At 35.5% G+C, this 22,028-nt stretch overlaps 3 protein-coding genes across 5 annotated transcripts in view; 2 read left to right on the top strand and 1 right to left on the bottom strand.

Annotated features, from left to right (window-relative positions):
- The window catches only part of stxbp4 (syntaxin binding protein 4), a 29,738-nt gene extending 27,463 nt beyond the window's left edge, over positions 1-2,275 (bottom strand). Inside the window, exons 1-2 of one of the 3 annotated variants that reach the window (XM_026276545.1) lie at positions 2,247-2,275; positions 785-943 (exon numbers count right to left, since the gene is read on the bottom strand). Coding sequence is in view for 1 of the 3 variants with exons in the window: in XM_026276544.1 (XP_026132329.1) it covers positions 546-604 (59 nt within the window). In the remaining 2 variants the exon portion in view is untranslated. The other 2 variants (XM_026276546.1, XM_026276544.1) reach the window with 2 other exon arrangements.
- An 8-nt stretch (positions 2,276-2,283) lies between these two features.
- Positions 2,284-5,181, top strand: cox11 (cytochrome c oxidase assembly homolog 11 (yeast)). The gene is made up of 5 exons (XM_026276547.1): positions 2,284-2,413; positions 2,993-3,358; positions 3,451-3,606; positions 4,105-4,230; positions 4,327-5,181. Exons 2-5 carry the CDS (start codon positions 3,041-3,043, stop codon positions 4,507-4,509), a joined length of 783 nt encoding a protein of 260 aa, XP_026132332.1. The 5' UTR covers positions 2,284-2,413; positions 2,993-3,040; the 3' UTR covers positions 4,510-5,181.
- Positions 5,182-5,946: 765 nt separating this feature from the next.
- Positions 5,947-19,723, top strand: rab40b (RAB40B, member RAS oncogene family). The gene is made up of 6 exons (XM_026276542.1): positions 5,947-6,541; positions 14,107-14,167; positions 14,836-14,896; positions 15,681-15,758; positions 16,170-16,392; positions 18,678-19,723. Exons 1-6 carry the CDS (start codon positions 6,376-6,378, stop codon positions 18,947-18,949), a joined length of 861 nt encoding a protein of 286 aa, XP_026132327.1. The 5' UTR covers positions 5,947-6,375; the 3' UTR covers positions 18,950-19,723.
- Positions 19,724-22,028: the final 2,305 nt, after the last annotated feature.

Below are 22,028 nucleotides of genomic sequence, written 5' to 3'. Positions count from 1 at the left end.
AATGCATACATCATAAAGCATTACGGGAAATAAAAGGATTTGTCTTCAACGAGTCACCCTGAAACAAAGAGAGCTCAGATGCAGTGCGTGAGATTGTGTTACAAAAGATCCAGCATTAAACTGATCACTTAATTCTACCTAATCTGTAAGCCGTGTAAGGATATGCACTCAAGTGACTACAGCGAAACTACGCAGGCATCCCCCAAGGGTGCATCCTGTCTGGCTTGATCTAGCTTTCCACTTCCTACTGGTTCGTCCCCAAGACAATGATAATGAACTCTAAAGGATTCTCTGTTGCGTCCGAAAACTATTTTATCTGCATTATTAGAGCATCACAAATGATTAAATAGAAATATGCTGAAATGTTCGAAGGCAGCTGTAACCTCCATGCCAAACACATTTACACGAGCAGAAACATTAAGGCAACCACACAAGTGCAGCAAATAAGGCAATGATAGACATCAAATAAGCTTAAAAAGCATTAGTATTTGCTTAATCTAAAGTCACTCAGAGCCAGATAACAAGCAGATAATGGCATTTCCTACCAGTAGAGGAGTGATAGCCCGTCAAAGTGTTCTGTCTCCACTTGTGGAAGCAGTGCCATCGCAGGTCTACTGATGATGTATTGTAAAGTCTACGGTATCACCGGGTTGGGGAGAACGACGGTTCAAATCAGGTCAGTCTTGATGACCGAGAGACAGCAGTCTACCCAGACAGTAACAGACACACTCCTACCTATCCACTAATCTCTCCTGATACCCCGCAGTCACATGGTCCGCCTCACCTCTCTCTGCGCTGTCACAGCTGATGATGATTCTGCCTCTCTGGAGGCAGGAAAGCTCAGTACTTGACACCTGGCTGTGATGTGGAACGAGGGGACGGGTGTCTGACTGCATAATTTCTGATGCAGGAACACTGGATCAACAGTCCGGTCTATTGAAAACTGAAAAGATAATTAAGAAACATAAATTAGCTTTGTCCACATAAAAAACAACAACTACAGTTTATGTATATATATATATATTTAAAAAATAGAAATAGAATCAGATAGAAATTCATTAAAAGTGTCTAAAATTAAGAATGAAGAAGAAAATATATATATTTTACCTCTTACAAATTTCCATTTTAATGTAAGGTCACCGAGGACAGTTTCAGCTTAAAATACATACAGAAAAAAAAACAAGACACACAGCCTATAAATAAAACAACATTTTTTAAATATTATAATCTTTTAACCCTTAATGGCTGTTTATCCTTGAATGCCACCACAGGCGAAATAAGGTGAAATGCTGAGGCATGATGATGATTACTGCGATTACTCATGACTAGAACACGGATCATTTTAACATTTTGTTTATATATATATATATATATATATATATATATATATATATATATATATATATATATATAATAATAGTTTATATATATATATATATATATATATATATATATATATATATATATATATATATATAAACTATTATGCCAAACGTTTTTACCTTAAATTTACCTCAAACATCTTTACCTTTGTCATTTAAATGTATTACCTCAATAAATCAGATATAATGACATTAGCTAAGTTCACAAAGGCCAGTGTTACATTCATAAAAGCATAACATGTTTTCTTTTTTTCATATAACCAACCAGAAGTAAAATATTGAAAGTATGTTTTTTTAAATGATTTTTTTTTCTCTAAAACGTTTTAGTTACATAAAGTGTGTGTAATATTTTAGCCAATTAACCAATAACCATTCGCAACAAATAAAACATAAACTTTGAAGTAATGCTGTCAAATAATTACATACATATACACACATATTCTTAACTTAACTATATAAATGGGTGCGTACAGTCTATGATTTGTATATAAATAATAAATATACACAGGACACACACATATATTAAACACAAGCTTTTATTTTGGATGCGATTAATCACGATTAATCATTTTACAGTCCTACATTTAAAACGGGATAACTTTTTTAAACTATGCATGCTTTGATGCCTCAACATTTATGTAGTTAAGTTAAGGTAAATAATACGTTTTTACTTAATTTTTTTAATATCCGTGTTTTTGTCCGCGAACAAGACACTTTTTGATAAGAGATAATAAAACTTATTGAACTTTAACCATAGTTAACTTGATTGAATTGGTAACATAAGAATAATTATTATAATGTGTAATATCGTTTATGTGGTAATCAAATTTGTTTCTCTCTCTCAGCAACAAGCACTGACTGTACCTCAATCTACAGTAGGTCCGTTTCCGCAGCAAAACCGGAACTGTAGCAGTAGTGATTGGCACCCGGGGAACTTGAATCTGTTGCACCATTATTTTCCTGTTGTACTTGACGTTTTGTAACATGTTGCTGAAGGGTGTACGTGCACATACCCGCATTATTTGAGTCAGGTAATGCTTCAGCATCTTCTGTATGAAATGCTTGTGGTTGTCATATTAATTATATATTTGGTCACGGGGTCAACATATATGATATATGTTCACAACAATGTAAATAGCTTGATAGCCGGTAACGTTAGATGAACACGTTAGTTAGCTTGCACTATTCTGTATGATTTACAGTAAGTTGAACAGTAACAGGACTTTATACTCTGCGTTATGGGTTGGTTTACGTTGTCTTATCATTTAAGAAAAGTACTTTATTGTTTATGTTGACTATACAACTTTATGCTTATCAATTATTGTAGTAGCACATAAAATATGCAATATGCTGATTTGGTGCTCAATATTATTATCAGCTCTGCTTAATTAGCAAAAAATTCCCAGGACTTCTTGATTAATAGAAAGTTACAGTAAGAAATCTTTATATGAAATACTTGACTGATTTTCATCAGTAAACCGTTTCTTCAGTCTGGGTACTAGCCTAGGCCTTTTTTAAGTTGTTGACTGATCATACAGACTGTGTAATATAATCCATCACTCACTCATTTTATTTTAGTGATCATGTCTGTCTCTGTTTTGGGTTTTTAGGTGAAACATACCTGTCTTGTGGGGCATTTCACTTATAACTCTAGGATTATGCTATTACCATTCCTTCTCCGTGGGTGCACTGCAATGCACTATGTACAGCAAGCGCTTTCTAGCACTCGGCTATGCATCAATTGTTGCAACATCAGAGGAGTAGCCACTTCCAGTGGCCACCTCTTACTCCGGAGGACCCCACAACGATTTCTCAACCAGTCACGAGGAGCTAAAACTCACAAAAGGAAACAGCAGAACCAAGAAGATGACTGGAAGAAAAGGAACAAGACCGTCCTCACATATATCGCAGCTGCTGGAGTGGGAATGATTGGCTTGTCATATGCCGCTGTTCCACTTTACAGACTGTACTGTCAAGTCAGTATTACACTGATGATAATAAACTAAATAAAAGTAATTTTTTTGTGGATTTATAGAATAACAATAACATGTTCCTTTTCTTTCGTCAGGCAACAGGGCTGGGAGGCACAGCAGTAGCAGGACATAACACAGATCAAGTGGAGACGATGAAGCCAGTCAGGGAACGCATTATTAAAGTGACCTTCAATGCAGACACACACGCCAGCATGCAGTGGAACTTCCGTCCGCAGCAGTCAGAGATTTACGTAAGATTACTTTTTATGTGATCAACTCTTTGTTCAGTTTTTAATATGATATTTAGCACCACAACTATTTTAAACAGTAATAATAATAATAAATGTTTCTTGAGCAGAAAGTTTGCATATTAGAATTATTCTTGAATTATGCGACTGAGGACTGGACTAATGGATGCAGATAATTCAGCTTTTCATCTCAGCAATAATTACATTTTCAAAATATATTAAAATAGAATAACCTATTTTAGATTGTAATAATATTTAACAATATTTTTTTATTAAATAAATGTAATTAAAACATCTTAATTAACCATAGTAACCATAAAAGAGGATTGTAAAGGCAATATTATATTTTGATTATAAATCTGATTCTTTTCTGCCAATACTAAATATTTTGAATTGTAGCATAAATTGTCATTTTAAAATACTAATTTTAAGAATGAATGTTCAAATAGATGAAGATGAAGACTATCCATATTGATCCTCCTATGTTTGAACGTTTCCCAGCTTGTGCCAGGAGAAACTGCTCTGGCCTTTTATAAGGCACGGAATCCCACAGACAAACCAGTGATAGGCATTTCTACCTACAATGTTGTACCTTTTGAGGCTGGACAATATTTTAATAAGATACAGGTAAATACACATTTAAGCTCACTAAAAAGATGCTAAATTCAAAATAGTGTGCTAAGATTAGTGTACTAATATACTGCTCCTTCCTTTCCCCAATAGTGTTTCTGTTTTGAGGAACAGAGGTTAAATCCACACGAGGAAGTAGACATGCCTGTTTTCTTCTACATTGATCCAGAGTTTGATGATGACCCGAGGATGGCACGAGTTGATACTATTACACTCTCATATACCTTTTTTGAAGCCAAGGAAGGACAACAGTTGCCCCTCCCCGGGTATAGCTAATTATTTATTATTCAGAGAATTTTCATCAGAATTATCTTCAGGGGAGTGTGTTCAGTAATCATTTTGGTAATGATTACTGTATATGTTGTCACATTTCACTTCTATGTCTGTATAGACTGAATCAAACAAATATAAAAACTGAACGGTAATGAAGACTGATCATCCATCTGTGAATTCTGTTTGAGATAATTAAATATAATTCACTGTTTTTAATACACCATAAGATAAAAATTATTTTGATATCAAACAACTGATCTGTGTATGCAAAATTTGTGAAAATGTGTAAACATTTTTGAGAATGGTCAGAAATGAGCTGCTTTTTTGGCTTACTTTAGAACACTAGATGGCAGCATTTGTGCATTTTTTTTATCGTCCTTTGATGTAAAACATAATTATAAAACTTAGCAATTGCATTGGCGTTTTTTGTGTAATAATTAATATTACATGACAGGTAATGTTGCATCATACTAGAACATTATTCTGTGCTTGCATATTTGGATATCATACACATATAGCAGATATATTATTTATAACACATGCTCAGATGCTGTCAGTGGTACTCAAGTGAGTAATATTGCACTAGACTCAATGTTTCTTCAGATTGGATTATACATAATCAAGCAGACACAAGTCACGACAGAAATGAGATCTTAAAATAAAGATATTAAACGATATTGGAGTACTCATTATTAATCACAAGGAATGAGATCCTGAAAATATTAATTATATATTCATGTAGAGAGATTCTACATATGTTGTATAATTGCATAATATGGTTTGATCATAAAATATACAATTTAAAAACATTTTTAATTAACTAATTTGTACTTTTCTAAATATTGATCTGTAAAACATTATATAATGAAGTTTTGCTAGTGAATGGTTTTAATAAAAGTTATAATAGTGTTAAACTCTGGCTGGATTGGCTTTGTATAGGTTAAAAGCCCAGCAGATTAAAAAAAAAATACAAGGGACAGTAATGTTGCAAAGTAACAAACCCATTTTAATGATTTTGATAGCTTTTTTATTCTGATACTAAAATATAGCTTCAAAGTACTTCAGCGATTTTAAAAGGAGAAAATATAAATTATAATAACCCGTTTAAAACTACAAAAATCATATTACGTCATTTTAACACTACGTCATTCTTCGTGCCCCGGAAAACAACAAACCCGAGCACGCGCTTGAAGCGCGCTGGAGTGCTGACGTAGGAACAGCCGAGAAACCGTCCGCGCGACAAAACCTAAATGGATGAACATACGGGCTCTGATCTGGTATCAGCGCTTATGGTATCAAAACAGCAGATTGGCCACACCCTCTCCAACACAAAATGGGCGTTCTTGGGGTTTGATGGACGGGATTAATGTCCAATGACCGAGCAGATCTGCCCTAGCAACTCCACACAAGAGCCAATCATGGAAAATCTAAGGATGAACTCACATTTTTCTGTTTAGGGAGGCTGATAGAAGAGAGAGATCGTGGCTGAGAGCTCAATGGACCAGGTTTGCTCGAGATTTAAAGATGAAATAGCATTAGGAGTGTTTAATAAAGATTAACATTTATTATATAAGTATAAACAACCGATTTTAAGAAGTTACCTGACTTATATTACTATACTGTAAACATACGATGGTCTTTATTTACCTACTAATGTGACGCAACAGCATCAGTGGATCCACAACCAGAATCTTTGAACAATAGGACAGCTTTAGTGTTGTACTGGACATGAGATTTTAATCAAAGAAAATACTATTGAATACTACGTAGGTTTGTTTTTAAAATAGCCAACTTATATTGTTCATTCGCACCGGTGGTCTGACATATTTAACACAAGTCCATCAAAGGACAGTTACATGATGTACCAGAATGGGTCATCGGGCTGATGTGAAGATGAACCACAGGAGCAGCCCAGCAAAAGCTTATGATTTCCTCCTGAAATTCCTGCTGGTGGGAGACAGTGATGTTGGGAAAGGGGAAATACTGGCCAGTCTACAGGATGGATCCAGTGAGTCACCCTATGGATACAATATGGGTAAGTTTTGATCTCTGTGTACAAGTAAGACTAATGTTAGTTGGTCTTTCTGGATGAATCTGTTATTATGGATTGTAGATTATTTAATCTTTGTGTCATACATTTTATTATCAGCTAGCAAACATCTCCATCTATCTACTTCATCTATTGTGAACAGTTTCAGAATTGTTGTCAGTCGAAACAATGCAAGCATAAATCGTTATACACAAAAACAATAATCTGTTTTACATTTATTTGGAATCTTTTATTTATTATAACAGTAAATATACCACATACATTAAACATCAAGATCACATCGCTCCTCCAATCCCAGTTTGTCTCGCTCTTTTTTTACAGCTTCGTAGTAGTTGTAGTTATTAGTTGCTCCCTGTTTTGGAAAAAAGTAACTCTTCCCAGGGGACAAAATCAACTTTAGTGAACCCCCCCATCCCCCTTGGGCTTTCACAGCTTAACAACATATTTTTCATGTGTCTTGCCTAAAAGACCAACAACATTCGTTATGCGATGCAAACATGTGGCTGGTATCACATATTTATAACATCTTTACTTGTAAGTATTCACAAGGATATCACGTATTAACTGCTCTCGATTTGACAGTACTAGGTCTCTTAATCCTTAATAGTTTACATATTTTTTCCTGTATTCTGTTTTATTATTTTGTTTGAACAGGAAGAGCAACACGCTTTTGATTTTCAGTGCTGTTTTTCATTGTCACAGCATTTGGGCAAATTCAAGGTCTCTGATGAACATTTGAACATTGAGTCTTCAGTAACAGTAACAGCTTAGTTTAGACTGAAGTGGTTTAGCAATTAAATTGACAGCCAACCTGTTCATTTAGGGTCAGAGGCTGACTGAGATCTGGGTGGCTTGCACAGTTGTGCTCTCATTTATTCAAGCAGCTGAGGAAGGAATGTCAGCCACTTTTAGAAGAAGGGCAACAGGTTATAGGAACAAAATAATCTTTAGATTCAAAGCCTTTAAATAGTAGTTGTATTGCTTGGACAGACATAGTATTTTATATTCTTAAAGGAATAGTTTACAAAAAAAAAAAAAAAAAAAAATGCTAAAATGTACTCTGCCTCAGGCCATCCAAGATGTTGATGAGTTTGCTAATTAGCATTACATCACTTGCTCGCCAGTGGATTTTCTACACTGAATGGGTGCTGTGAAAAAGAGTCCAAACAGCTGATAAAAACTTAACAATAGTCCACAACTTCTGTAAATCAGTTAGTCTTGTGATGCGTTAGTCTTGTGATTTTTTTTTTAAATAAACCAATACATCAATAATTTTTTTACGTCAAACTGTTAAAATACAAGTCTTCTATCCATAATATTTCTCTTTCTAGAGAAAAATATTTTTTATTAAAAAATTTTATTTAAAGTTAAAATGCTTTAATGATGGGTTTGTTTATTACACATGCAGCTTTTTACTTCAAAATAATTTACTTTGTTGTCTGGAGACGTATGGATTACTTGTGGATTATTGTGATGTTTTTAATCAGCTGTTTGAACTCTCATTTTGACGGCACCCATTCAGTGCAGAGGGTGCAAGTTATGTAATGCTAATTTTCTCCAAATCTGTTGTAGTGAAGAAACAGTCTCATCTATATATATGGATGGCTTGAGGATGTGTTTAGCATTGTTTAGCAAATCTTCATTTTAGGGTTAACTATTCCTTTAAAGTAACTACCCACTTCAGGAATATGACACATTTCTGAGCAAGAGGGGACTTTAGTGGATTTCGAAAAGTGGGTTTTCCAACCAGAATTAATAGATGTTACAAAAGAAGGAAAATTGTTTCAGAGTAAGATAATATTATTTGATTTTGAAAAATAATTATGACAGCAAACTACTTTTTGGAAAAAAAGGTACATTGATTAATAATTCACAGTAAGATCAGGGATGTGCATTAACAAAGTAAATAGGGTCGATTTTGTTTTCATGTTAACGTTAAACTAGTTGCTCTTTTCAATGCAACAGTGATGAAAATTTAATACCCCACTGCAGTCTTGTTAAAGTGACTTCATACTACATTCATTTACACACTCTCTGGAAAAAATATTGCCCCCGTAGGGCCAGTAAACAGCTCTGCCAGGATGCTAATACTTAGAAAACAAATTCTAAGACACTGGGTATGCAAACAATTAATAGACCAGTGCTGGAGCCTTTTGCTGTTTAGATTGTTTACTAGATTCAGAACATTTTCTACATCCTCTTCTGTCATATTTTAAAACTTGTGTATTTATTTTGTATTGCAACCTTGGGAGCAACTCACAGAATTCCTTATAAGTGCATACTGTATGTACAACGTCGATAAACTCCATTATGATTAGACAGGGAGAGCTCTTGCCTAACCACCTTGCCAGTAGAAGTCTGTTGGAATTTCTGTTTATAGAGATTATTACTACTGGCCAAAACTCTTACGTAACTGTTCTCTCTGCTGAGCAAAATGCGGCTGAGGAGAATGAGGATGCAGCCAGGCTTTGCTGGTGATAAAGGAGTGGAACGTTCTGATGTTTATCTAAACACTTGCGTGAACCTCTCAAGCCACTTGTTTGTTTGAAGGATGAAAAGGGCTGCAATGTCTGTTGATTTTAAAGGAACAGTGCCAGTTGAATCCTTGCAGCTGTTCCTCACCTAGAGAAAAATCAGTTCTGTGCCACTGAAACATTTATCCGACTGTCTTATAAATAACGTACAGGCTGATGTGTTACTCAATGTGTTCTAGGTTATGTAACGCTTGTGGATATATCAAATGTATTATATTTACTAATTGAATTTTGAAACAATTAAAACAAGACTGTGAATGGTATAAGTACAGTTTGTTTAGTGTGTTGTATTGTCTTAATCACATTTCAGAAGATACAACGCATCAGATATTTTTTGCTAAAAGGGGGGTGAAATGCTATTTCATGCATACTGAGTTTTTTACACTGTTAAAGAGTTGGATTCCCATGCTAAACATGGACAAAGTTTCAAAAATTAAGTTGTACGTTTTGTCACAAGTTTCGGAAAGTTTTTTTCGAGTATGGGTCTGTGTGACGTTAGATGGAGCGGAATTTCCTTATATGGGTCCTAAGGGCACTTCTCCCGGAAGAGCGCACGCTCCCATATAGCAGAGCAGAGACATTCACTGATCAGAGCGAGAGACCGATATGTCACAAAAGAAGTGTGTTTTTGGTTGCCAGGGCAAGACAACCCTGCACAGATTACCAAAAAAAAAAACAGCATTAAGGGACCAGTGGATGGAGTTATTTCTTAAGGATAATGCAGTCCCAACCAAAAAGGGTCACGATCGTGTGTTTGAACCGCAGGCAGTGAGTAAAACTGCTTCAAATATCTCTGTGTTGTTAACTTAGCCATTGGCGCTTAAGCACATCAAGTAAACAACATGCGATGTTGGCATCAAACTGCACTTTCCACATGTACAGCTTAAAAAAAAAAAAAATACGACATAAAGTGGAACTTAGTCATTTTCCAAAATCGCTAAGCAAACATATACAGTTTCAATACATACCACATAGAGACATCCTGCTGTAGTAGTTGCTGCTGCTGCTCTCGTTCAGTTTCAGCCTCGGGATCTGATTCTGGATCATAAATAAACGGCTGAATCTGACTGTTAGCCATGGTTTGTTTTGGATGATGTTTATTTCCTCACGGTAATGTCACAGTTTCCAGCTCTCAACACAAAAGCCTACTCGCACTCATCAATCAATCAATCACCTTTATTTATATAGTGCTTTAAACAAAATACATTGCGTCAAAGCACTGAACAACATTCATTTGGAAAACAGTGTCTCAATAATGCAAAATGATAGTTAAAGGCAGTTCATCATTGAATTCAGTTATGTCATCTCTGTTCAGTTGAAATAGTGTCTGTTTTTATTTGCAATCAAGTCAATGATATCGCTGTAGATGAAGTGACCCCAACTAAGCAAGCCAGAGGCGACAGCGGCAAGGAACCGAAACTCCATCGGTGACAGAATGGAGAAAAAAAACCTTGGGAGAAACCAGGCTCAGTTGGGGGGTCAGTTCTCCTCTGACCAGACGAAAACCAGTAGTTCAATTCCAGGCTGCAGCAAAGTCAGATTGTGCAGAAGAATCATCTGTTTCCTGTGGTCTTGTCCTGGTGCTCCTCTGAGACAAGGATCTCAGAGGAGCACTCATGATTCTTTAGCTCCGCCCACACGTCACGCCTCTTTCTCTTATAAATATAATAAAACTAAAGACTTTTTGGAGTTATGAAGGATGCAGTACTACTCTATTGGTACTCAAAAGTAACAGGATATTGAGTGAAAACGAGTATTTCACCCCCCCTTTAATGTTGCATTATCTTATACTGGATGAATACTGACACCTTGCGGTGTGGATGCAGCATCATGCAAAAGCAAATATTTAATTATTAGGAACGTACTATTTATTGGCACCATATCGGTCATTAGCCAGTATTAGAGTTTGTTTTTAATTTTTGGTATCAGTCAATATTTTTGTAATGAATCTTTATTTTTGCATGCTAATTTTCCTTTTTTTTTTATTAAATCATCTTTGCTGTCATCTAACACACTCTTAAGTTAATACGTAATCTTGAAAATATAAAAGGAAATTTTAAAAGGAACATTGAATTTTCATACTATATATTATCGTGTTATTATGCCTAAATTCACCTATAGCATTTAAAGTGATTGATTTTAGTTTTGTATTTTATTTTTAAATGCATAGTCCACCCAAATAGTCCACCCAAGTTACTTAATGGTTTTGGTTCCCATTGACTTCCATTGTATTGACAAAAATACAATGGAATCAATGGGAACCAAGAATGTATGATAATCAACATTGTTCAAAATATCTACCTTTGTGTTCAGAAGTAGAAAGAAACTTCATACAGGTTATGACAGATAACAGAATTGTCATTTTTTGGGATGACTGTCCCTGAGTAGAATTTCAACATTAGCCATTTTTGGTACCAATATGGGTCTACATGGTTAAAAAAAGCGTTTTCTTTCTTTCTTTCTTTCTATTTTACTTATTTTAATGTATTTAATTATTTATATCAGGGAGAAATTACTTAGTTTACCTTTAACTATGAAGTCTAGCCTGGCTGATGTCTATTTGAGTTTAATTATGCCGCTTTAAATTCTGGCTGATCTGTTTGATGTTTTTTGAGGTCAACCACAACGTCTCCACAGGCCACAAAGCAGCTTGCAGTATTTTCATTTTTTTATAATTTCATGACTTGAAGTTGCACAGGGATGGATCAGTAAGTGTTAGCATAACTGTTTCTCCCTCAGCTCTAGACTTTGAACACCATTATCCACGGAGGCTTCATCCTCATCCACTTACTCCTGTTGATCCGGCGTATGTGTCATCCCGTCAGAAAAGGTCTATGGCTCTCTGCTGGTTGCTATGAGGGAGGTGAGGAGAGGTGCAGAGCAGGGTAATTGCGCGAGGAGACAGAAAGAGTTAGTGTGAAAAAATCTGTCAGGATGAATCAGAGCTTGCCCACACAAACAGGAAGACTGCGTCCTACAGGCAGCCATTTTTATAAAGAAAAAAAAAGCTAGAAAGCTGGTGTTATACAATAATTGTCTAAAAGTGATGCATCACATTGAATTAAATAATTCACAATAAGCCTTTTATCAAAAGCTTGATAAAATATTTATTTAGTGATGGGAAATATGACGTAAGCGCCGGTCATGTTTATTTGATAAAATATGTTTTTGTTCTGTAGTTGAAGTCATCTAATTAAGTATTTATTGTTCAACCAAGCCATTTAAAAAAAAAAAAATGTTTGCGTTATATTTCAAATAAATGTTGTTCTTTAGATGTTTCTATTAATCAAAGAATTGTGAATAATTATGATATCCATAAAAATAAGAACCAGTACAGTACAATACAATTTGATTATATTGATTATAATGTTAACGTAATGTTTCTTGATCATCCAAATCAGCATATTAGGATATTTTCTGTGACTCCCTGGAAATTCAGTTTGCCTGAATAAATTGCATTTTGAAATATGTTAAAATAGAAAACAGTTATTTTAAGTTGTAATAACATTTTGCAATATTACCTTTCATACTGTAAATTTGATCAAATCAATGCAGTCTTGGTGAGCATAAAAGAAACGTTCAAAAACACAAAAAATCATGTAAAAGATACTGTTTGAAGCAGAATTCTATCACAAATAAATGAATACAGTCTCTGGGACCCAAACAGAACTAATGCATCATTTTTCACCCAGGGCTTGATACCTGATACTTGATGTTTAATGTACAGAACATTAAACCTCACCATTAGCGCATACCTTTGGATACGCTGTAATTCACTAAGTGACCTCAGAGTTCACAGGGTGACATGGGATTGTGATTGGTTCATTTGGTTCCATTCTTTAGTGACAGAGACGGTGTTTTCAAATGCTCTTTCTGTCACTTTAATGGAATCTCCCAGTTGTTCCATGTATGTTTTCACAGTGTTGGGTTTCATTCTCATCGCAGTGGAATGTGTTATGGGCTCTGAAATTCCCTAGGATAAAGAGTGTTCAGAATGCCAGTGTGTATGTGTGTGGAACCCGGAACCCCCCACAGAGGTGACACTAAAGCTTTCCAATCTCAGCCTAGGCATCCTCCTCAAGTGTCATGTTCATACCAGCAGACGTCACTTAACCATAGTTCCTGTCACCCAAAAGCTTGATCAAAAGAGGGACTTTGTAAATAAAAGATTGGCTAAGAGTAAAGGAATGCAGTCTTTATTTGAACATAAAATGCAAAATCTCTCTGGAATATTCTTCCGTGTTTCTCACCACTTGCCTTTCCCATTTGCAGTTATTAGATTATTAGTGAACATTACTGTTGCTCATATTAGGAATTTGAACAAACCCCCTAACGATAAGTATTAAACTCAAATTGTGCAGCTGGTTTAAGTATGGTGTTTTTATTTTACAAAACGTTTTGGCTTTGAAATCTGTTAAAGACAATAACATAACCATATGTAGGGCCAGAATATCTTAAATAGTTGGAAGTGGGATATTTTTGCTTGGACCACTAATTTTTTTAGAATACCTGTTTTCTATTTTAATAAATTTTAGAATATCGTTTATTGACGGCAAAGCTGAATTTTCAGCATCATTACTACAATCTTCAGTGTCACATGATCCTTCAGAAACCATTCTGATTTTGCTGCTCACATAACGTTTCGGAAAACAGTTATGATTTTTTAGTGGAAACTTTGATGTATATTAGTATAAGGATTCCTTGAGTAATTGTAAATTCAAAAGAGCAGCATTTATTGAAATATAAATCTGTCTGAATCGGTCATTGCTTATTAAATTAACCAAAATCTTACCGACCCAAAACTGTTGACTGTATTTTTCTAAGTTCTGCTTTCTCCTATAGTGGCTTTGTCTAGCCTGATTAGGTTAACCAGTAATGTGAGTTTGGAGAGGGGCTATCTGTTTTTTGACCAATGGCAGCCAGGAAGCCTGCTAGCAATTACACTTAGTGACGCTAGTGCTGCAAAAATAGATATTTCACCTTCAAGTAATTTTGTTATTTCTTTTTCACTTGTAGGAATTGACTACAAGACAACTACCATACTGCTCGATGGACGCAGAGTCAAACTCCAGCTTTGGTGAGTAGCTTTACATCGCAGTTACTTTTCCTTGTGGAAACTGGAAACTCATGACTGCGGCACCTGTCATGTCCTAGAAATTCATGTTGAACCTTAAAGTTCAACTTGATTTCCTCCTGTTATCTTCTTGAACTCAAACCGAGCATGAAGAGAGATTAAAGATCACCCCCTCCATTCCATCATGCCTGTGTATGCTCAATTAGGTCCCGTCGGTTTCCAAAATATGAAGTGAACATGCCAAACGTCTGGCTATGTTAATTACAGCGCTCCCCAACAAACTCTTCCCTCAATCCCACTAGTCATGGCTAGAACTTGTTTATAAATTCTGCCGCATTTTAAGAGAACTAAGCTTTTTGCAAGAGTCTGGAATCAATTATTGATAATCTGGCCTTGACAGACGAAGCATTTTAGTGCAGCGTGTTTGTGATACTCCAGTCCTACCCGTTGCAACATGACTGGCACATCTTGGTGCTGCGCTCAGCCCTGGATGGTGAATGACTCATTTCACTGCTCCTACTCAAAGTCTGCTGCCCTGGCACCAACCACAGAGAGCTCCTCATGTCACCAGGCAGAGGGAAAGACAATAGCTACAGACGTTTTGAAGAACAGAAGTACGAAGAATGTGTCCTTTGTCATGCGGACTCTGTGTTGTGTTGTTTTTTTTGCAGGGACACCTCAGGACAAGGCAGATTCTGCACCATATTCCGCTCATATTCCAGAGGAGCACAGGTATAAATTATAAAAACACAATTATAATTAATACATTTTGGATTATAATATTTATAATTATTTATTTGGAATAATTTAAAATTCAAAGTTATTTTAAATGATTTTATTCACAAATATAAATATAATAAATTTAAATGATTTGTCGCTACTTGTGAGTTTGTGAATGCCTGTAATAGATGTAATAGATGTAATATTTTTTATGATTTTATTTATAATTATAATTATTTATTTAAACATAATTAATTTAAAATAAACTACAAAAAATCTTTGTAATTATAATTGATGTTATTCTTTTATTTGTTGTCATATTTTGTTATGACTTTCATCAGACACCATTTGTGTGGTTGTGTGTAGCCTATTGTATATAATGTGCAAAGACACTTTAGGAAATTAGCTTTTAAATATCTCAAAAAATCCCAGTGTTCCCAGACAGTTGTTAAACACCCCACCCAATAATCAGCAGTTCCTGCTATAAAATGGAGTGGACTGGTATTGTTGATACGACATTTCCCTGTTCTGGCCAACACAGATAACCTAATAACAGAAACTCTTGGAGCAAAGCCACAGTCTTTATTGACATTACATCGTAAACGTCTCTGCCAACAATTTTAGTCACATACTGTGTGAGATGTTAAATAATACCACTTTCAGTACCACACTGACTTTTTTAAACCTCAGATGATGATAAGCTTACGGTTAAATTTTTTCTTTAATTTTGAATTGAAAGTGCATTCCAGATTTAATATACTGTAAGCTGTCGATAACAAATTTTGTTTTTTCACAGGGCGTTATCCTTGTATATGACATCACAAACCGGTGGTCTTTTGACGGCATCGACAGATGGATTAAAGAGATCGATGAGGTAAAATCAGGTCAATAATATCAAAACTACTGTAGCTACAGTATTCAGTATGTTAAATGTGCAGTGCAGTATGATTATGAGTATAAACAGATGGGTTCTTACTAGTGGCTTTGAAATCACATTAAATGCAACACAAGCTAATCATCTTGAAAAAGTGCTAAAATAGATGTGTATCTCTGTTTCAGGAAATGTGCTTGTTATGCAACTCAGTAACAGCAGTTATGATTCTAATCATTGCAATGATATAGAAGCTCTGTAACTAATTTGTGTAGATAGCAGGGGGTTGATGATGCACAGCATTTTCTTTCAAAATTGCTTTATTATTAAAGCGATTGTCTTGATATAATAATATAAAGCAAATCACTCAACCAGTTGAGTGCTTTTGTAACTATTATTTATTTTTTTACCCAGCATGCACCAGGTGTTCCCAAGATCCTGGTGGGAAACAGGCTTCACCTGGCCTATAAGCGTCAGGTGACAACCGAGCACGCCCAGGCTTTTGCAGAGCGACTGGGGGTCACATTCTTCGAGGTCAGCCCTCTCTGTAACTTCAACATTACTGAGTCCTTCACTGAGCTGGCCCGAATCGTGCTTATGAGGCATGGTATGGAGCGACTTTGGAGACCCAATAAAGGTAAAAAGCCTCTATTGTCAGGCTTCATATATATGATATGGGCATTATCTAATTGGGACTCAAACTTTTGTAGCCGTATGATATTTTAAAAACAAACTTAAAATCATAATAACAATTTTTACATTACAAGTTGTCTCAAAACATACTAATATAAAATATTAAACACTATGTTCAGTGTAAGATTGGGAACACCAAATTTTGCCCATGTTTGTACATAATTTATAATCTGAATGTGAAAATAGTTTCTATAAATCATTTCCTATCAAAATATGCTATTTCAACTTTTTTCAATTACCGTACTGCCCTCAATGCTGCAAAATCCTCATATGTCTTTTCTACTATTAATAATTCCATGTTCAAATCTTTGTTTGCAATATTCTACAAACACACTAACCCTTATTTCTCCCTCTGAGGTGCTAAAAAACATGTTAAAAAACATCTTGATTCTTCTTGATCTAAGCTCTGCTTTTGACACAGTCTGTAACAAAATACTCAACTCTCACCTTTCTAATATTGGTAACATTGATTCAGCTCTTTCCTGGCTCATTTCCTCCACCAGAGATAGAAAATATTATATCACAATACAAGGGAAAAAATCTGCCACTGCTCTAGTTTCACAGGGTGTTCCTCAAGGTTCAGTTCTTGGTCCACTGCTGTTTATAATTTATATATATCCAGTTGATGACATCATACGCATGCATGGACTTCAATTCCTTTGCCATGTTGATGACATTCAAATTTAACTATCCACTAGCTCTGATAGGTCATCACTGCCTGACTCACTTACTGTATGCTTCAGGGATTTAATTTTAATTTAATTTTCTTAAATTAAACAATATTAAAACTGAAATATTGCTGATGGGCTCTGCTGCCTCAGTCAAAAGGATCGACCTGTCCTTTGAAATTAACAGGGTTCTTGTTAAGCCTGCTTTATCTGTCTGTAATCTTTATGTCTTTTGCCTCTAATATTTCTTCTGTTAAAATGTATTTTTTCCATCTTTGTAATATTGCACGTCTTAAATCTTCTTTAGCTAATGCTTAAATCTTAAATCATGCATTGATCACATAACGTCTGGATTATTGCAGTGCTCTATCTCTTGGTCTGCTAAAAAAAATTATTGCAAGGTTACAGTATGTTCAAAACTCGACAGCAAGAGTTCTCTCCTCCACATGGTGTTCTGCTCACACTAATCCTCTACTGCTTGATCTTCACTGGTTACTTGTGGCATCACATATTCACTTTAAGATATTACATCTAATGTTTAAGGCATTAAATGGTCTTGCTCCTCCATATCTGTCTGTCTTACTTTACTCCTACTCTCCTGCCCAGTCCCTCAGATCATCTGAGCTTGGTCTTTTGTCCATTCCTCGTTTTATGGAATTCGCTACCCCTTACACTTCGTAATGTATCATGTTTGTCTACATTCAAGACTCAGATAAAAACATATGAATAAACATGAATCATATAAAACAATTACAAAGAGAAAAGACAGCTAAACAGCTACAATTGTCGGTAGTTCACAACAATGCCATTGCTGTCTTATTTCACTACACTTCCATCAACGTCTCCCTATGACTCATTATGTAGCTGAGGTTGGAAATGTTCTCTCCGGGAATTAAACAAGCTTCACCATAAATGTTTCTGAGATGAAATGATGCATTAAGGAATGCCGTCTTAGAATAAAGCAGACCTTTTAGTGGAGCCTTTCTGAGAATCACCACATAAGCAACAGCAATACAAGTTTTTTTTTCCTCAGACCAATCCTGCAATTATGTATAGGCCAAAGGAACACTTTAGAAACCTGAAGTATGCAAAGCTTTGAGACTTTATACCTCTCACAGCAGAGACACCCAGTGTTCAAATATCAATGTAATGGCCAGCCGCCCACACAGCACATTTCAGCTCTTAATAATCATAGCTTTGGTTTATGCTAGAAAAATGGCTGTATGAACAAGGTCAAGCGATATAAAAACATTTACTAAGCTTAGATTAAGGCATTTGAATAAAAGCATCATGTGTTTATTTTGACTGGAGATTATTTAAAGGCCAAGCAATATGATAAAACAGCTTCAGTTTCCATTGAATGACTTCATCCTTAAAAGACAAACGTTGCTGACAAATTCCGAATTATTATATAAACCATATAATGACAGATTTCTTGCATATCTACATGTTATGAAGGCATAATGTTTAAAAAAAAAATGTCATGCCTGTGAACTGAGGATGTTTTTATGGTCTCTAATATGTTGCATATAACCTGAACCTGTTATTTTCTTTTGTCCAGTGTTGAGTCTGCAGGATCTGTGCTGTCGTTCTATCGTTTCCTGCACTCCAGTGCACCTTGTGGACAAACTTCCCCTTCCTATTGCCTTAAAGAGCCATCTGAAGTCCTTCTCCATGGCCAACGGCCTCAACGCCAGGATGATGCACGGCCGTTCCTACTCGGTCATAGCCAGCAGCGCTAAAAAAAGGAACGGAACCAAAAAATCCAAAATCATCTACCCACCCCTGAGCCCATCCCAGAACTGTGCACGGACGAGCTGCAAGATTTCATAGATAAATGCAGTTGCAGTACTTACAATACACACTCACAATGCAATTTAAACAAGGAGCTAGTGTTCAAAACCACCACAGTCTTACAATAAATAAGAACAAGTTAGAGAACTGTGGCCTTTGAGGTCTTTGATATATTAAGTGTTTAACCAAACTTATTCACCGTGTTGGTTTGTTTAAAACACATCCTCCTGGCCATATCCAATTGTGATCGCTGGACAGATGTACAAGAGGTTATCTGTTTCTAAGTGTTGCCAAGCCTTTATAATGCTCTGCATTGTTTAAATAAATGTACAAGTTCTTTAGTCTTGTAAATGTATTGATGGTACTGCATTTTATTGTGGAAGACTCTTTTTGCTACTGAACTTGGACCAAGCCAGCAGGAGAAACAAACAGTTTTCCTGTTCTATCACTTTCACAACGGACCTTACTGATAAGTATAATACCAGCTTAATTCCCTTTTATTCCGACACTTTTCAGGGGCTTAGAGAGTCAAGGTTGAGACACGCAGCTCTTTGTATTGTGTATATAATTTGTTTTGTTTGATACTACATCGTTCGAATTCTTAATTATTGTGATACTCTTGATCTGTGACCAATATTGTTATTGAACAATACGTTTATATGGGAAACACACCAAAGACGTGGAAGATTAAAATGTGGCTTCATTTGTCACATTGAAAACAATGCTAATACTTCAAATTTACACTGCAAGCAAATAGGAATTTCTAACATGCTATCATTATCAGGTTTTAAATAAAGAGCATTGATAAAATCAGAAAGTCATTTTGTCTTTTATTAACAATATGTCCACTAGAGGACAATGTTTTCTTGTGTACTGTACCTGGCCTAACTGTGTTCTAGTTGTGGTAGGGAAAGGAGGGATTGGTCAAAACAAAACATTATTCCAAAAATAAAAGAAGCCTTGAATTACTAAAGCTAGAATTTAAATAAATAATGTCTGTGACATTACTGTGGATAACCACACAAAATAATTTTGACCAATCCTTTGATCAGCAAAATGGGGCAAGGATACCAGACTATTCATGGAAATTATTATTATTATTTATTTACTTATTGTTTGTTTACTTAAGTGTTTTAATTTCAGTTCTTCCTTAAAACGTGGTATTTGACAGTTGTCTAAATATTAATCTTAGTGTGGGACTATACTGTTTAATTCACTTTTCGATATCCTTCCGCGTTTCACGTTAAAGTTTACGTTAAAGTTACGCGTTTAACGCCATCTCATGGTCATTGGTCAAAGCAAAAGACATCGGATATAACCTTCCACAGACAAGGTTAGTATACATTTTATGACACTTATCTCATGTTCAATAATATTTAAAAGCATTTAAAAGTATCAACTTCTGTTGATGGTTTAGAAATCGTGTGTACTGTAGACCATTTAACGTTTTTTCTTTTTTTGATAGCCTAGGATAATAAAACCTAGGCTATCAAAACGTTTTGATAATGGCGTATGAATAGGCGAATAAAACTGGGCAGAAAAAACTGATCTGAAGGTTTGATAAAGATCAAAGCCAAAACTTTTTTTCTTCTTTTGAATAACCCAATTTTAAGATTTTATCTGGGCCCTGCATTTGATTTTTTGATTTTTAAGTCTGCTGACATAAGATAAAAACGGTACAGAATTATCTGGGTTTAAGATTATGTTAATTTAGTATTAAGGAAAGAATTTCAAATTTAATCTGTGGTTCAGATTATGACTTAACATCCAAAGAATGCAACTGAGCATTTATCTTTATGTGAAAAAAAAGAGAGAAAAGCTCATTCTTATGAATCATATATTCTATGATATACAATGAAAAGCATAGAACACAGAGAGGTTCAAAAGCACATAAATTGTAAACATTAAACAACCTGCAGAGGGCACACTTCACACATTTATGCACTTAGATCTACTGCAAGAACTGCTTTTGATCCTGTTTGCAACCTGCCAATGGCACCTCAGCAATATTCAACTATCTCTATCAAGTTCCAATTTTGCCTTCTGTTTTCTTACATTCAGTGATGCCTATTTGAGATATTTTTTTGAGATGAAGTGTAATATTTTCCCATTTTTCTTATCCATTTGTCAAAATGTTGTCATATGATATGAGCTGAAGTATCGTGGGAGATGGATATGGTATCTATGGTGAAACTGTCTGACCTGCACATGTATTAGTCATGTATCATAATTCTGATGAGGACACGCCTTTCTTCAAGGCACATGAATGACCCTGTCACTGTAAGACAAATGGCTGACCCGTACCGCTAATAAAAGGTTGAGAACAGGCATGTGCACATGCATATGCTCTTATATAGTGACACATTGGATTAGTGGACCTGTCAGACAGGAGTTATGAGGGGCTTTTTTTCTGCACGAACAACCAGAAGTTCCCTCTGGACTGGTCAGTTGGCCTTCAGTTCTGTTCTACCTCTTAGTAAGAAGCATAAATTAGGTCAGCTTTCAGAAAGGTCACAAATGCATTTAATTGTGTATGTGGGGAGTTGTATGTTGAGGTATAAACATGTTGCAAGGACACTATAGAGACCCCTCTCACACACATTAGGGAAGCGTTAAGATGTCTTTAATGTCAGGTATGCATCTTTTTTTACTCGCCGACAATTTCTGGAGATTGCTTACAAAAGCTTGACATTTTACGCAAATCTGTGCTCATTCATGTGAGTTACGAGATGTGCTGATACATCTGCTACTCAGAGTCTTGCAGTTTGAAATGCATTTTGACTGGAAATCATATCGGGGATGACCTGCACCCAAAAAGAGAGCAAGATACTGTCAGGTTTAGGCAAGGGAGGAACTCAGGTGCAGACAGGGATTCTCAAACAAAGGGTTTATTACAAAAAGGGGAAACAAAAACCCACGAGGGGGAAAACACGGAGCAAGGTAAAGACTAAATAACTAAAACAGGACTGGACTGACAAGATAAACAAGGACTCTAAATACTAACTATAAACAAACACTCACGGTAATACAAACACTTCTTAAGGAACAATCACAGAGTGGACCAATCACAATCACAGGTACAATCACAATGACAATGAACCGACGCAAGACAGAGCAC

This window comes from Carassius auratus, chromosome 12 (assembly GCF_003368295.1).
Source record: "Carassius auratus strain Wakin chromosome 12, ASM336829v1, whole genome shotgun sequence".
Classification (NCBI taxonomy): Eukaryota; Metazoa; Chordata; class Actinopteri; order Cypriniformes; family Cyprinidae; genus Carassius; species Carassius auratus.
The sequence above is the reverse complement of the archived record's forward strand: the minus strand, read 5'-3'. Positions and strand labels throughout refer to the sequence as shown.

Coding starts and splice junctions, on each gene's coding strand:
- cox11 (XM_026276547.1), top strand. CDS start 3,041: ATGCTATTACCATTCCTTCTCCGTGGGTGCACTGCAATGCACTATGTA. Junction 3,359..3,450: donor TTTACAGACTGTACTGTCAA/GTCAGTATTACA, acceptor TTCTTTCGTCAG/GCAACAGGGCTGGGAGGCAC. Junction 3,607..4,104: donor CGCAGCAGTCAGAGATTTAC/GTAAGATTACTT, acceptor AACGTTTCCCAG/CTTGTGCCAGGAGAAACTGC.
- rab40b (XM_026276542.1), top strand. CDS start 6,376: ATGGGTCATCGGGCTGATGTGAAGATGAACCACAGGAGCAGCCCAGCA. Junction 14,168..14,835: donor AGAGTCAAACTCCAGCTTTG/GTGAGTAGCTTT, acceptor TTTTTTTTGCAG/GGACACCTCAGGACAAGGCA. Junction 15,759..16,169: donor GGATTAAAGAGATCGATGAG/GTAAAATCAGGT, acceptor TTTTTTACCCAG/CATGCACCAGGTGTTCCCAA.